This window comes from Fukomys damarensis, unplaced genomic scaffold (assembly GCF_012274545.1).
Source record: "Fukomys damarensis isolate Sample0158 unplaced genomic scaffold, DMR_v1.0_HiC HiC_scaffold_2, whole genome shotgun sequence".
NCBI lineage: Eukaryota > Metazoa > Chordata > Mammalia > Rodentia > Bathyergidae > Fukomys > Fukomys damarensis.
Window position 1 is genome coordinate 13,659,770 of NW_022900914.1, and position 17,387 is coordinate 13,677,156.

The following is a 17,387-nucleotide window of genomic DNA, read 5'->3' on the forward strand; positions in this document are numbered from 1 at the left end:
AAAAAAAAAAACAAAAAACAAATTGCTATTTTGACCCCTATATTCAGCAGGGTTTTGGTACCAGTTATACTTTCTTTTTCTTTCACAGACTAAGTAATGAACTTGCGGAACCATCAATTGTATGCATGCCACATAAGATGGACGTTTGTTTCGTGGTGGTGGTAGCGGTTTTGAGACAGGGTCTCACTGTGTAGCCCTGGCTGGCCTTGAACTCTCAGTCCTCTGGCCTCAGCCTCTTGAGTGCTGGGACGACAAGTGTGTGCCACCACACCAGGCTTGTAGAATGGATCTTACTAATCGCTGCCTCTCCGTAATTTATGAAGTAGAATAGAAATTGTTTTTGTTTAGAATTATTTTGTGCAGAAAACGTAAAAGATTAACACGTGTTTATGGCAACTACGTTTTCCCCCAGTGCTTAGTTCAGGGTGCATATTCTCAATAGTTTATTGTCCGCTTCAGGTACCCATCATTGTCAGACCCCACCTAACACAGAATCCTATAATACTTTTTGGCAACTCTTGTTGGCACTTGTGCTAATGTAGCTGCTGCTTTCAAGTTGTGGGTTACAGTCTCTTCCCAGGAGCCCCTTTTGGTCATCAACACTCACTTCTTGGACCTGACAGCCTGGACTTGTCGCCCACTCTCATCCCTGTCCTTCACGACTGCTTCATCGCCCTGGGTTCTTGCCAGTTCCCGCTGGCTGCTTCAACCAGGACTCTCCTAAGGGAAGCCAGCCTATCGGAGCCAGGTTTCTCTTTGCTCATTCCCCAAGGAAACACACTCAGGTTTCTTTAAAGGTGCATTCGTTGTCTCTGATATAGAGGTCTTAGTTCACTGGAATTAGACAGACTTTGGTTTATATGATTTCATCTTAGCTTCATTTTCTGTAAAATACTAAAAAAAAAAAAAATCGAAATATCTTTTTGCAGGGTTTATTGTCAGAATTCAACAAGTGATTTGAAGCACCTAGTAAATATTGTAATCCTTGTTCTCCCAACCGTATCACTTCTCTTTATTGATTTAGTCATGAAATATAAAATATATGGTAGTAATTGATATCTGTCAAAGTAAACTATATGCCATACTTCTCTATGCTATAGAACCATATTTATTCTTTTTTTAATTTCAGAAAGCTCATGTCATCTAGTTTTTAACTCTGTCTATGAAATAGAAACTTTCTTTTATTTTTTGGTACCAGGGATCGAACTTGGGTCCTTGTGCTTGTGAGGCAGGCGGCAGTACCACTGAGCCAAATCCCTGGCCCCGAAACTTTCTTTTATGAATTAAAGTAATTTTATGGTTTCTTTGCAACTTCTTAGCATTTTTTTAACATAGGTAGAATACAATTCTTGGGAATCATGATAATTCTCTATAGGGTCATTAATAATTCCTAACAAATGATTAGGCTTCTATAATAGTGGTGCTATTTGCACTCTTCATTTTATTTGCCTTCCTTCACACGGCAGGATATTTGTGCTCACTGGATATGTGCAGTAGCCCTTTTCAGGGTTACTTTAGTGTCTTTGTAGTTGAGTCCATGATAAACACGTGATATGTGATGCAAACTTCTGACATTTTCCCAAAGTGCTCCTTCTGTGTTAATCCCTAAGGAAAGGGTCACCTCCTAACCTCTGCTTAGGCCTTCAAATATGTTAGTTCTTAGCATTTGAAGAAATCAATACTGTTCAATCCATTTAACAACTAGCTAGCCGCACTCTTAACCAAAACCGGACCGGAGAACTGGCAGGATAAACACAGCTCATTGTTCTAGGTATTCTTTTCACATTAGGATTTATTTTCAGAGTTCAAGATTGATTCAGTACCACCCTTTATGGAACTTTTGAATATTCATGGGCTTATCTGAAATTGAAGACTTTTTTTTTTTTTTTTTTTTTTTTTTTAAATTGTAGATTTTTTTTTTTTTTTTTTTTTTTTTTTTTTGGTACCGGGGATTGAACTCGGGTTCTTGCGCTTGCAAGGCAGGCCACCGAACTGCTGAGCTAAATCCCCGGCCCGAAGACTTTATTTTTGTATAAGCTAGCACCAACATAACAGTGAACCTTCTCCATCTGCTGTGGACTGTGCAAGCGTCAACCTCATCCCTGAGTCATTATACACTAGAGGGATCTTCTAATTAGTCACTGGGTAATTTATTGAGCATTTGACTATCTGTCTACTACATGCTAGAAAAGACCTGAAATTATAGAAAAAAACAGTGATAGAACCTCATTTTTGGAGGCAGGACCATGCCTGTGTGGGAAGAATACTTTCCGTAATGAACACCGCTAATTATGTAGTTTGCAAAGGACTTTAGTTGGGTCGCTTCATTTGATCCTCACAGTAATTGTCCTCGTAGGACAGACAGGACAGATGGGAAAATTGATTCTCCAAGGGGTGAATGGGCTCATTCAAGGTCATTTATTTGGTAATAAATGGCCAAACCAGGACAGAACCCCAGGTCTCATCCAGAACTCCAGCGTTTACTTCTGTGTGGTATTTCACGTACCTCTGCTGTATAAAACTTCATAGAGCGGGGGGGGGGTGTCTCACGGGTGGGTGTCATCCCTTGTAAGCAGTGGTAATAATGCCTCAGGGACTCCAGAGTTTGAAATGGTAAATCTGCACCACACCACAGGTATTGCAGCTGTTCTTCTGAAAGACAGAATGTTCCTTTGGAAAGGTGAGCTAGGAAGCCAGTAATTTGGTGGGATTAGTGGGTTGAATTTTCTGAGATCATCCTTGGCTCCTTATGTAGGGTGTTCACAGCCTTGGCTCTTCTCCACTTCTGAAGAGCTGTGATGATTCTTCATGGCTTGCAGAACAGACTTTTGTCAGAAGCTCTGCTATTCTGTATTTTAACTTCATCAAAACTGATAGAGGGGCCCGAGACCCTGGGGACTTACTATATCTCAGATGTACTTGGAGTTGCTTCATCACATGGATCGGCCTCCGCCTCTCATTTTACCAGGCTTGCTTTCCTGTCAAATATGTTCTCACATCGTCTTTAGTAAAAGACATCATGTGTGAAGAACAGTTGGGGAATCACTGACACGATGGCACATTGTGGTGGGCAGTGATCCTGTGTTTTCACGTAGCGATAGGTGCTGGTCTGGATTCACATGGTCCTCATTCACTGGGGTCTGTATCGGTGAGTGAGGAACTCATTGTGCTAGAATGACCTCAAAGAAGCGATTGGTTCACATTGCTGATAGACATATCTCCTTGCAAGCACAGGAAGTAATGCTTGTAAACTGTTGCTTTGCAACAAATTCTAACCAAATTCACCTCCAAGGAACTGATAAGGTGGAGTGTGAGGCGCCATCCTTACACCCTGGGGAGAATGTGAACATGACTGGGTGAAGTCAGCACCTGAAGATCCTCTGTGCCTGGTAGGTCGTGCCCGCCAGGGAGAGGCTTGAGGCAGCCTGGTTTGTTCCCAGGATATTAGGAAGCCACAGGCTGAAAAAGTTCCTGACCCACATGAATTACATCCCAAGGCAAGGAAAAAACTAGCAAGGTGGGGTTGCTGGCCAGCTGAGAGACGTGGTTGTGAAATTGTGGTGAACGGAGAGTTGCCAGAGAGCTGGAGTGAGGTTAGTGTTCTCATTTCTGCTGGAATTGTTGACCACTGATCCTCATGCTGACGATCATGATGAGGTGAACCATCTTTAAAAGGAAGAAATGATCCTAACAGTCAACCAGGATTCAGTATGGATCGGTTATGCCAGACTGTTCTGTCTTCTCTGAGGGCCATCTAGCCAGCCCAGAAAGCCCAGGAGCCTGGCGTCTCTGTTTTCAACACAGCATTTTTGGTGTTTTTTTGCTTTTTTTTTTAAATGCCTCGGTTGTAGAGGAGAAGGATCAGTCTAGACTGGGTGATAGCATAGTAAGATAGGTTCATATACTTCAGAACTGAAATATCTACAAAGTCTGACTTTGTAAACCTCTGGCAACTTTCTTACTCTAGGAGGTTCAGTTAATTTATTGACTGGCAAATGCCAAATTATTATGTCCTCTCGACCCACTGGTAAATTATTTGAAGTTTAAAACCCATTTTTCTGTGAACACAGTAGTATTCATGGTAAGTTTCCTGCCTGAGGTAGAAAGCACTAAGACCTTTTGTATTCATTATGTAAACACCTTGGAAGTATTTGAGTGATGTGAATATTCTGTCAGACCATATGTTGGAGTAAGATGAGGTTTGAACTCCAATATGGAAAACTGAATATTTAATCTTCTCCCTCTGCTATAGAGGGGAGGTGACAATGGGGGTGTGGATAGTGGGCTGGAAGAGACCATCATAGTTCCCAGTTTATTGATGGCAGATCTTCCTAGGGGTTAGAAATAAGAACTACAGGGGCCTGGCTGTCTGCTTCTGTTATCACCTGGGCCCCACAGTTTTTCTCCTTGACTAAATGGAAGAACCCTACTAAAAGTAGTGGAATTGGAAACTACTGAAGGTTTTAAAAAGTAGACGAGCAATACCATTGATTAGATGTATATTTTAGAGAGTTTATCCTGGCTGCATGATAGATAATAGAGAGATGACAAGACTTAGAAAAACAAGTTAAAAGATGATGGCACTAGTCCAGGTAAGAGGAAATGGAAATAATAGGAATGAAATCAAGTGGGTGATTTGAGAGAGATTTGGAAGGTAGATTGATGTGACTTGTGTGGGGAAAGAGGAACAGTAAGGAATTCAGGAGGGTGACTCAGTTCTTGAGTGGGACATTGGCGGGGGGACAGTAGTACCCATGCATTGATAAGGGAAACCACGTGAAGAAACGGTAGAGCAGGGACCAGTTTTAGCTGTGAAAACTCAGAGATACCTGTGAGATCTCACAGGGCTCTCCAGTGCCAGCTGCATGCTGGATATGCATTTTAGGAGAGAAGTTTGATCTAAATGTTTATATATGTGGAAGTTTTCTAGACCTCTCCCTTCTTTGTAGAAATTCTTTATTGAGGTTGTGCTTTAGAGGCTTCCTCCAGGGTGTAACGTCCATTAAGACCACGTCCTCACTCAGTTCAGATTGTTCTCTCTACGTGTAAATGCTTGGCTTGGCATGAGTCTGGTTCACACAGTTTTGCTTATCCTAAGTGAAGAGAAGAGTAAACACCTCAGACTACCTAGATACTTCACAGCATTCTGTTTCATCATTCATCATAGCAGTAGCCAAGCAAGAGGACTTTTATGGGTATCTTCCGAAGGGACATCTACACTGTCTGTTAATTTACTTTAAAGAAAATATGGTCTTAGAAACCGATTTCACTGTTACATTCTGCAGCCCTCTAAGTCACTCTCTCTGGTGCATGAACAATTAAAGGAGCAATCCATACGTTTCTGAACTTGTTAACATTTTTGAAACCAAACCAGATACTAGACATGACATTTTCCCGTTGCCGTCTGGAATTTCCGTGCCTAGTGTCTAGGCTCATTCTGTTCCATTATTTACTTTGGCTCCAGTGCTTGGCTTCTTCTTTCAAAGTTGTTTGCTTTCAGCTTTTACAAAAGTGCGTTCCCACAACCAAAGAAAGGGTGGATAATGAGTCAGTCTGGAAATGCTATTTTTGTTGTCTTGGACCGGGATCAGTTCCCCATAATTAGTGCTGTTTTGTGAAAGCAACGTGGAATACCTAGGCAGTGCCCATTCCTGGCCTCTTCTTTCTGTGTGAAAAAACACACACGTACACTGATACCCCTTCGGCATGTTTCAGTGTAAGTATTTCGGAATTCTACCGCAAAAAAAGAGATAGAATACATTTTAAATAAAAAGCCTGTATTGCTCTCATAGTGAGCGTTTAAAATGAAATGTATGTGTTCAAGAGCATTTTCCCTTTCATGTTTTTCCTCTCTCTGCTTTATGATTAAGATGTCGTGTTACAGGCTAAGGTGAGGCTTAGCCGAAACTGTGATGTGGCCTGAGCTGTTGTTTTGGGATTGAGTTTTTCCTGTTTAAATTTTGGAATTTTTTGGTACCAGGGATCAAACTTGGGACTTTGTGCTTGTGAGGCAGATGGCAGCACCACTGAGCTGAATCCCCGGCCCTGAATTTTGGAATATTGATGCTATTGCAGTGTCTGCCCCTGAGGCCTACGGAGGATTTACCTGAGGGCTTTCACATGGAGTAGAGAATTCACATTTTTCTTTTTGAATGATAATATTCCAGTAGGAACTGACTGAATTTTGTTGAATGAAATCCGTGATAACCTGAGTGCTTATTTTTGGTATAAGTACTGTGTTAACAAATATGAAAAAGAACATAAAACTCATTCTCTCTTTATTGAACTGTCAGTAGTTTTTGCCTGTGATGGAAACTTACTGCTAGATTAAAAGGATGGGCTTTGGATTTTAATCTCACAACCACCGTTTTCTTTCCTCTGTAAAACGACAAGCCCATATAACTTCTATTACAGCTAAACAAGATAATGTGTAGAAAGCCCTCGGCGCTTACATGCAGTGAGTACATGACAAAAACTAGCAGTTGTTACTCTCCGTATTAATAAATTTGCTTCTTCGGTGTGCACCCTACTTTCAGACTGCCACTTGGAGAGTCTGCTCTCTCTTCTGGAGGTCTACTGTTTCCTTTCAACCAGATTTATCTTTATTCATGTTTTCTTTTTCTGTCTTGTCTGTCTCCGTTTTTCTTTCCATTATGCAACATTCCCCAAGATGTGGACGAGTGCCTGGAACCAAATGTCTGCTCCAATGGTTCTTGCTCCAACCTTGAGGGCTCCTACATGTGCTCCTGTCACAGAGGCTACGGCCCCACGCCCGACCACAGACACTGTCAAGGTGAGGGTGTGCTCGGACTTCCCACGGTGCTGGGCCTGCATTGACAGATAAGTGAAAGCCGCTGTCCCCAGAGAAGGGCAATGCTGCTCGCCGCCTGCCTCTGCTTTGACTGAGCTACTTGGAACTGTTTTGTTTGGTGTTCTTGAAAGGGGCTTTATATCCATCGTAAATGGAAAGCATGTATGTTTTAGAGAATGTCTATAAGCCACAGATCTATTTATTTAAGCTTTTGTGTTTACAAAACCAATACACAGAATCGCACAATTCCATGAACATATTAAAAAAAAAAAGAATTGCATACACTTTGAGTAGGAGAATCATGTGACATAGCCATAAAATTGCTATTAAAAAGCCAGCATATACTCATTGTATAAAATTTGGCAATGGCAGCAAGGTAAAACAGAAATCATTTGTAATATTCCTAAGTAATTGTATAGCAAGATGTACAGTTTTTATTTGTTAATTGTATGTCATAAGCATTTATATTCCATTTATAACTCTTCAAATATTTTGAAGGGCTGCATAATATTACAGTGCATTGCTGTTACATTGTTTTCTGCTGTTCTTTAGGTATGGAACAAACACATTATTTCCAACTTCCCATTACCATTAAAAAAATTGGAGCAGGCCTCTTTATAAACTAATTTTAGAATTATTTCATTATTCATAAAAATGAAATTATTTTAATTTTGTTACCATTTTAGTAAGACATTAATTGCTGATTTTGAAATATCCATTCCTTTTAATTCTAAAAAGGTCTAATATTTACTATGCTCATTTCTGCTAATATTTCCCCAAACACTTACAATTATTAAGTACTTATTTTATATACTTCGCACCTACATTCTTTTGTAAATTTGTCTTAATAATTAAATTTAATTATTAATCTCATTAATTATTTACCTTAATCTTATTGCTAAGATTTATTTTTTCAATCAATGTATATGATCTCATTGTGTTTATATACGTGTGTGTGTGTGTGTGTGTGTGTATATCTTGATACACATTTTGATAGTATATTGCTGTAATTTGTGCAAGGTTTCCCTACTTTTTAAATACTTTCATTCGTTCATCCATCCATTGATTCGTGATTTATGCATGCTGTACTGAGGATTGAACCCTTGGGCCTCACAAATGCTAGACAAGTGCTCTACCCCTGGGCTACATCCCCAGCCCTATAATCCCTTTTTTTTTGGTTCTGATTATTTTCTGATATAAAACTCTTTAAATTGGTTCCTTTCTGCATCCTTCCACTGCTTTTATACTTGAAAGTATATGGTTTTTTCCAAAGGGGAAAAAGAGCAAGTAGAAATTTCTTGTTTCCTGAGTAAGTGTCTCCATGTAAATGAAGGAGCCGGGTGACAATCTCCCATTGGAGCAGGCAAGTAGTAAAGGAATATCCTGGTGTCCTGCAAGAGTGGAAGCATCTGCTGCTGGTTGGAAAGCATTAAAAGCCATCTGAACTTGATGACTTGTCCTTTCTTACAGTGCCCGCTATTCGAGTAGGCGCATCTCTGTTCTCTTCTGGGCCTTTCTGTCCTGACCCAAATCCACAGTTTTCTACTGACTCCTTGCATCGTTCCTCTCCTCAGGCCCGATTAAAAATGAGGATAGTCTACAAGGTGTTATTTCTTCTCCCAAACTTAGGCTACGGTGCATGACGATCTCAAGCCTTAGAACGCTTGTTCATATTTCTTATCTTTAATTTTTATAATTGCAAATCTTCATACACATATATTTTTAACAGTACAGTCATCTCTTTGTTTTACCTTCTTCTCAGTCTACCTGGTTCTTTTCAGATCTGCTAGTCACTGAGAATGCTTGTCATCTATCCCTATCCTTCATATTTCAAGTTTGTCACTACTGTATTCTTCAGCTTGCTTTCTGTGACCCAGCTATACTGATTTCGCCACTGTGCTATGAAGATTCTGTGCCTGTTCTGACCTCACTACACGCTCATGAGTATCTCACTTTGTCTACCCATCTTCCCTTCTTCCCTTCTTCCCTGAATGGTGGCTCTTCTAGGGGTTTACTCTGAGAACTTCCATAATGATCTCAGATTTCCAGACTTCATGTCATTCCCCTAAGTGCACATGTCATGACTGATGTCCACTGTCTTGCTCTTGGCCATCGCCAAACCAGTTGAGCCTGCTGCTCTTGGACGGGATCTCCCCAAGCTGTACAGTTCACCATCACCACAGCCGGAGCGGCCCCTCGGAACCCCGCTTTCCAGGCGTGCAGGGTACTCTGCAGGGCGGCCGCAGCAGCTGCCTTCTTCCCACCTTCCCTTCATCTCACCTGCATCAGGGAGCCAGCATGTCACAGGTGCGCTGCTCACCTGCAAGTACCCTGAGAGGCTGTAATCTCTCCAGGCACCCTTGCTCAGCAGAAGAGATGCAAAGTCTACAACTGATAATTCGAGATAATGACATCTCTTAACGGCAGTATCGCTGCTTAAGCGAGGGAGGAAAGTGACCACATGACACTGACCCCTGACACAGATGCCTTTGTGCTGTTCTTTCTGAAAACCCATAACTTGAGAAAGACAACGGACAAATACAAATTGGGACATTCATCGGGACTCTGGCCATTCCACATTATGACAGTGAAGGTCCTGGACGGCTGAAAGACTGACTGGGAAGGCAAGACTGCGGAGTGCAATGTAGAAGCCTGGACTGGGCCCTAAAACAGAAAAAAGATGAGATTGGGAAAACTTGTGCAATGCAAAGTCCAGAGCTTAGTTTAAAAAGAAAAACAGTAACAAAAACAAAACAAGGCTGAGGAGTACGTGGTACAAGGATGTTGAGCCGTGTGAGACCCTGGCTTTGATCCAAGCATCACAAAAACCCAAAAGCTAGAATGTGAAAGTCTGGTATGGACGGAATCAACCTGAGCTTATTTTGCTACAACTCAGTTTTTGCATCTTCAGAGAGGGACAGAGGAGAGGTGACAGTTCGTGAAGGGTGCTTGTGTAAAAGCAGAGCATGACACAGTGGGTGGCTGTGGTGGTGGTGGTGAAACAGGAGTGTACACCTTTTGAAGCCGAGGAGAGTGCGCCTGCTTCAGCATGTGTGCATCCGGGAAAGCTTCATAGAGGTGTTGGTGTTTGGACGTGCTCTTGAAATTCTGAATACAAAGGCAAAGGAAGGAACCCACGACAAAGCTTAGACTTGGAAAAGGGCCGTTGTCTCCACTTGGCACTAACTGTGACCTGTAGTCACCTACGATGTCTCTCTGTGGCCATCTGAGTTCAGATACGGCAAGACCTCTGCCTTCAGCTTTGGAAACCTGCGTGTATGCTAAGTGTTCCTCTATCCAAGCCTTCCGTTTCTTCAGTAGGGTTATCTTTTTCTTTAATATTCTCATAATCTCCCAAACCACCACATCTCATAGTTCTCAAATTTATCCCAGATCGTGTGTCTGCCCTTTTTCCAGTATCCCAGTGACTGCCAGTCTTAACATGTTGGTCACCCCTGGTGTTCACTTCGACTTTGTCTTCACCTCACTAAATGCACTGACAAATTTTTTCAGATAGCAAACACCTTACCTAATGTATTAATTGAGTATTTATTTCCCTTGATGTGATTTTATCTATGCATTTTAGCACCATGTGTCCTAAATTTCCTCTAAATTGTCAGTCTATTTTAACTCTGAGCTGAATTTGTTACAGAAATATATGTCTAATTTCCTTAAAGTAATACCTTTCGTGGAAGTCAGTGTTTTCTATTTATCTCTTGGCACAAAGACATTTATTTTATTGGAGAGATTTCTTCTCAGGAATTCTGTCCCTCATTGGAAAAGAAAAGTGTTTTCTAGAAATAAGTTGCCTCTGTTCCACTTAGTCATTTTAAAGACTTTCTTGGTCAAGATAACTGCGTGGCCTCAAGTTCCTCCAAGTGTGTATGTGTCAGTACTTACAACCGATTTCTTCTGACAGTCTTCCCGACACAAATGAGCAACTTATGTAAGAAGCCTGGCGTGCCCAGCCAGCGTTTGGAATGAAGGGTCTGTCCTTGCTGCACACATCTTCACATGGGAATATTTAACTTGTCATCTTCTAAGAGAAAGTCTGAAAGAGTCCAAAATACTAAAAATGTTGTCAAACATCATGCGAAAACCAACGAGCTACAAGAGCCATTGCTGGTTTTAAGCTTGTCAACTGACACCTCAGATGTTTTATAAAATGTGCTGAAAGAAAGTATGTAGCAGCCACTCATAAAGCTAATAGACTTAAACTATGGGAAGATGTATAATAATTCTTAAGGTGAAATTTGGATAATTTTTAACTTTCTCTACAGTTAGTCAATAGTTGGCAGCCAGGAATTATGTACAAGTAAAGGGGACCAGTAACACAAGCAGTGAAATAAACCAAAGTTTCTAGTTAGTTAAATAAGTAAATGTTGTGAAAAGTTAAGAAAGAAGCAAGTTCTTGAACTTCAGTTATACTGATAATCTGTGCAAGCTATTTCAGGGAACATGAAATAACTTGACACCTTGCTTACCTCAGGATAAAACTGAGACAATGCCTCCGTAGATGTTAAGAAATGAAGCTTTATTTAGGAAACATAATTGAGAGAACTAACTAACCAGTTAATGAGTTGTCCTGGCAAAAACTTAGAGACATTTAAAACACAATATTTTTAGAAGAAAACAGACAGTGATCTTTAGGACATGGTCTTTAAAACACACTGTGTTCATTTTATTTATGATTCCATGTAGACAGGTGTGAACAGAAGGCTAGTGTGTTTTACATCTGCTCTCTGCTGTAATCCTCACCAAAAATATCTGTGGTACAATTGGTGACGAGCAGTACTGCCATGTTTTGGTAACCATCAACTCTGATGAGTTGACTGGTTATTTTAACAGAACACACGAAGGCACTCTGTGCACCCACAGGACCAGTCAGCCTTCTCTGATTAGAGCAGACCAGTCTAACAGACTAACAGAGACATCTGGAAAACTCCTACCAGAAATGTCCGCAGTGCCAACGAAGCCAGTTGTGCATATATATATACACCTGACATCTCTTAGAGCACTTAGTAAGAGCTATGTTCTTTCTCAGCCAGTAGCTTTATCTTCTGTCAAGGCATTTAAACAATCCTCGTTTGTCACTTTTTCCTTTGGCGTTCATTCCGTCAGCCACAGTACTACATTTCTCTCGGTTTTCAGTTGATACTTTGGAAGAAGCTCAGTGTTCTGCACTGTGACTCTTCGACCCTGCAGTTCGGCTTCTGCATAAAGTAGAAATGTCAGTTGCCTTCTGTAATCGCCTATGTTTTCACTTGTGTTTAAAACTTCTTGCTAGTTCTATTTTGAGCGTCATGCACCTCAGCAGGTCTGCGAACTCTCTGACTGTCACTATTTTATGCTTCAGGTTCTGTCTTCTGTTTTCCACTTTGAACTATTTCATACAGTATGTCTGTGCTCTATCCAAAGTATGAGAGAGAGGCGGTGAGTTTTAAATCAGTTTTTCCTAGAAGTTTATTGTCTGTAATAGCTTCTTTTCCACAGCCAAGCATACTGTGGCTAATACAAGGAAGAGTAGCGGGTTGGTATGTGCTCAAGTTTATACTGCCTCACAGAAGACGTGCTGTTATTTTAGCGATAGTCATCCCAGGATGCATTGCGGAGAGCCCTCTCTTAGGTCATCTCCCTCCTAAAATAATGATCGTTCGTGTTAACAGACGTCGATGAATGTCAGCAAGGGAATCTGTGTATGAATGGACTGTGCAAGAACACAGAGGGCTCCTTCCGGTGCACCTGTGGCCAAGGGTACCAGCTGTCAGCAGCGAAAGACCAGTGTGAAGGTAAGGGTATGGGCGGCATGAACTACTGAGGCTTCAGCTTAAGGGACTTGACCTGAAAAACTGTACATTCATTAAAGTGAGCGTGCATTCTACACACTCCCAACTACCAGAGAGCCAAGGACTTACACGGGTCAGGCCAGTCTATAAAAGAAGATGGAAGAGATTTAAATTTGAAAAATACAGCATGGGTGACCAGTGCCTAACCATTAGTATTAAAAAGGAAAATCATTGCTCTCTAGTTCTTTACTACAGAAAGCAGTTTCCATGTAAACGTGTAAGTTCATTTAAAGGTTTGACATACTGGGATTTCAGCAATTAGAGGATAATTATATTGTCCTGGAATTGTAGATTGTAATGATCTTAATTTTCTGTCTTTTTAGCTTTTTAAAATGTTTGCCTTTAATACCTCTAAAAAAGACATTCCAGTAAGACTGGTATAGTGTCCCCCTTTGCTGTCAGGAATAGATCTCAGAGACATAAAATTTGTGAAATGTGTTCTGTTCCTATAGGTGAGAGTGAGGATTCTGAACTTACTAGGTTGCCCTTTTTTGTTTTGTTTTATTTTTTTGAGACAGGGTGTTGCTATCTAGTTCAGGTTGGCTTCAGACTTGTGGAGATCCTCCTGCCTCAGCCTCCTGAGTTCTGGGATTATAGGCATGTGCCACCATGCCCAGTATAGGGCTGACTTTTTAACGAAGTATCTCATTGAATTTCAGAGGGAAATATTTTACTCCCAGTAAGTTTGTGCTTAATTTATGTTTCATGAGCTTGAAGATATTATGATGCCCCCTGTGACAACCACAAGTGTCCAGAGTAGAAAGAAACATTTCTTATTTATGAACAAAATTCATATTACTTGCAAATAACTGTCTTAAGAAAATCAATCATACCCATATCTGTATTAATCTTTGATATTTAATGAGCAAAAAAAGTCTCCTGAGATAGTGTCCCAGAAGTGAGAACATCTAATGACAACTAGAAAGGCATCTACCAGTGTTGTAACCTCCCCTAGTTATCCCTTTGTAAGACAGAACATGTTATAACCGCTCCTAATCCAGAAGTAGAGAATGGTAAAACACACAAGCACTTACAAAGATAAATGAATCAGCTTGTCCTAGCTTTTATGAATCCCTTTCCAAGTCTTTATCTTTAGGACTTCTAATTGTAGTTATGTCGGTATTTAATAAATACCTACTACTGTGCGTAAAAATCTACAAGTGAATGGATAAGACCTTTGCACACGTGATAGAGTAAAGCTGTCCTAGCCGTCGTCCTTTCTTCGGCAAAGCCTGGGATATTGCTGCCCAGGGTAAATTAGATGTAACCAGAACCGCCCACCAGATTACCGACAGAGGAAAACCACTTTAGGTGGCAGGTGGCTGTGACATCACACTGATCCTGTGACCACTGTGGAGAGAGCACGGATTCGGGGTCCGCATGGCAGCTGGTGTGTGCGCTGACTCTCACAGAAGCACACCGACAGAAGTAGACCAGTGCTGTCACATGTTACAGAGTCCTCGAGCTGGAAGCAGACCCAGACTGCCTCCTCACTGGGCGTCATAAAGAGTGTGGTAGAGCAGCTGCTGCCCTTAGGGAAGCCTGTTTATTAAAATCTAATGATGGATACAGGCCATCTGTTTTGTGCCACCATTGTGCGAATATGATATATGTATGTGTGTGAGCCCCAACTCAGGGTTCTGCAAGCAGAACAAGTGATCTCTAAATTGAGGGTGTGTGTGTGTGTGTGTGTGTGTAGGGTGACTCAGCGGAAGTGTGGAACAGCAAATGCGCTGAGAGCACAGGAAGGACTTTTGCATTTGGCCAGATCATCATTGCGACAGAGTGAACAAATGAATACGGAACATGGACAAAGCATAAATTCATCAATGAGAAATGAAGACGTGTGCTGTGGTGCTCACATCAGGAGCAGGCAGACAGTAAAGGGCCAGATAGTGAATATCAGGTGCCACTTCCCAGTAAAACTGATTTACAGTACTAGGCAGTGGGCTGGATTTGCTGGCCCTTGCCTCGGACTATTACAGGGCTGTGTGTTCTTTACAGTGGAATCTACGAAAGATCCAAGAGTGAGGTTGGGGATTACAATAAAGTATTTGCCACCTGTGGGTGAACGGTGAGGTTACTGCATCCGGGTTCCTGGCTCATTGGTTAAATAAGTTTAAGTTCACCTGGATTTTCCCCATTGGTCGATTTGCATCACACAGTGAGAATTCTAGTTTAATTATAAACTACATGATTTCTAGGTCTCTTTTGTACGCATGAGTGATTGGGTGTGTGACTCACTACTCCTCCCATTCTCTTGTGCTCTTTTTCCTGCAGATATTGACGAATGCCAGCACCGGCACCTCTGCACTCATGGCCAGTGCAGGAACACAGAGGGCTCCTTCCAGTGTGTGTGCGACCAGGGCTACAGAGCATCTGCCCTTGGAGATCACTGTGCAGGTGAGAGCTGTTCCTGGTCTCGGCATCACCAAACGCCAGAATCTCAGGTCACTCTGTGTCGTCTGCACCTCTGTCCATGAGCTCTGCCTTTGACTTCTCAGTTGAGGGTGCTAGGTCACAAAAAGAATGCAGAGGAAGGAGTAGAGTCCAGTTTCTCTTTGCCTGGCTTGTAGCTGTCCTTTAGAATTGTGCCAGCTACAGGCGTAACACATCAGTTTACCTTTACCAGCTAAGGGTTTATCCCGGGTACATAGTTCTGAGCCCTAACTGCCATTCATATAAGACCGACTTCCAAATATTCCAAAGAAGTAAAAACAGCTTCATTTGCCAGATAACTGGGAGGTGTGTGAGAGCTGAGCTTTTTGTATCAAGTGTGTCTGTGAGGTAGACACCTCATCCGTACAACAGGGTGCAATCATGAACCACTTCCTCTGCCTGCCTGGGCCCAGAACCTGTCTTTAGAGTCTGGGTCCAGAAGGGCCCTGTGTGTGGAGAGGGACTCTCTTCTACCTGCTCTTTCTGTCCTTTACCCCCAGCCCATCGCCTGTGAATGATCCTGGGCTTCAGTGTCCACCCTAGTAACCATTTTTTTTCCGGCTTACCTGTTCCTTTGCTGCCTACGAGTTGTGAATGGGAATTCTGGGAGTGATGCAGTATGACCCACCATGCAGAGGCTGGGTTTCCAGTGAGGGTCTGAACTACTATGCTTGTGAGGGAAGTAAATGGGCTTTTTAGAGAATGACTTTGTGGCCCATCTTACAATGTTTGGAGATCCTTTTCTACTCCCGGACAATTGTTTGGGGGAAAGTCCACTGTCATTTGCAGCATGTTGTATATTAACCAGAAAATTTGGTATAAGCAGTCCCTGTGTGGCGGAGTACCTGTACTTTGCTGCTACTAGGAATGTAAAATGACCCAACCCTTTAACAGGGCAATTTTGGCAGAGTTTCAAAGGCCTTCAAATGAGCATTGTCTTTGAACCAGTAATTTACCTTCTAGGATTTTTCCCTAAGGTGATGATGATTCTCAGAGATTAATAACAGGAATGAAAAGTCATCATCAAGATACCTGTGTATTGAAGATTGGACAGTGGTCAAACAAGTGATAAGTAGTATTATGACTAGAAAATTGCATTTGAGAGACTTCGCAACATAGGTGTAGGTGTGAATGACCCAACAAATTGGCATTCCGAGGCAGATGGGGCAGTTGTGTTGCAGGGAGCCAAGCACGAGAGGACGAATTGTTGAAGAAAGCCGGGGGGAGGGTACAGGGCATGTACATGCAAAGGTGTAGAAAGCATATACCAGCCATGGGTGTCTCTGGGCTCTCGTGCTTGGCCCAAATGAGAATATCTGGACCACTGAGACTACACCTTGCACTGTATACTCGACCGTGGACGTGCTCCTCTGTTTTGGCTGCTTTCTTATCAGAAGTCCAAGGTTTTTCATTCTTAAAACAGCCATTGCATGAAAAGCCAAGCAAAAACTTTTTAGCCATCTCGTTCTTCATTATGAAAATCTATGTTTGTAAGATAGAATTATGCTCCGTAAGAAAGCTTCTTTTGGAATATACACACACACACACACACACACACACACCACACACACACATACACACACACACACACACACACATGTTGAAGCCCCCTTCTGTTAAAGTCAGGACCGACTGCCTAGTGTGTTGGGTTATAAACAGGGCTGGAGTCCATCCAGATGGTTCAGAGCACCGGAGGGGCCCACATTGGTGCTTTAGCGTGCTCATTACCCCCTGGTCCAGTCTCCCTGCCCCCCAGAGGTATTTTGCCGTAATTAGGTGAGCTCTGTCTGTTAGCGTGTCTCTCGCAGCGATGGGAGAATGACATCCTTCTTGTTGGCTTTTCTGTTTACACGTGTAACTTCCTCTACTAATGCTGGCAAAGACTCCGCTTCCGGGCGGTCATCCTGCAACCCTGCTGGTCTGCTCTGCAGTCAGAATCCAAGGGCGGCGCCGTTGCTGCGTGCTGCTGACTCCGGTGTGCGCAATCTCAGAAGGATGTTGACTGGGCTGCCCCATTTCCTGGTCGTCCGCAGCTCTCAGGCTCTGCAGGCTCTGCCATGGCTAGTGTCCCTTCTTGACTGGTCTTTAATTCCTTCAGCTACTTCAACCCTTCCCCTTACTGTGGTTGCCCCTTGGAGGTTCCTTCCACTTGACTAGATGATTGCTTGCTTTTCCTGAGGCCCTGCACTTTTGGACATTTCTATGTGGAAAAAAATAAAAAAACAATGAGGAAAAGTCATAGTATTTCTTTCCAAGTTAGAATCTTTCACATATTCATTTATATGTTTGTT

At 42.2% G+C, this 17,387-nt stretch overlaps 1 protein-coding gene across 4 annotated transcripts in view; it reads left to right on the forward strand.

Moving 5' to 3' along the window:
* Positions 1 to 17,387, forward strand: part of Ltbp1 (latent transforming growth factor beta binding protein 1) — a 219,578-nt gene that overhangs the window by 133,319 nt on the left and 68,872 nt on the right. For all 4 annotated transcript variants that reach the window (XM_010645197.3, XM_019204342.2, XM_010645206.3 and 1 more), the window contains exons 16-18: positions 6,671 to 6,793; positions 12,478 to 12,600; positions 14,938 to 15,060. In XM_010645197.3, the coding sequence (XP_010643499.1) occupies positions 6,671 to 6,793; positions 12,478 to 12,600; positions 14,938 to 15,060 (369 nt within the window). The remainder of the gene's footprint in view (positions 1 to 6,670; positions 6,794 to 12,477; positions 12,601 to 14,937; positions 15,061 to 17,387) is intronic.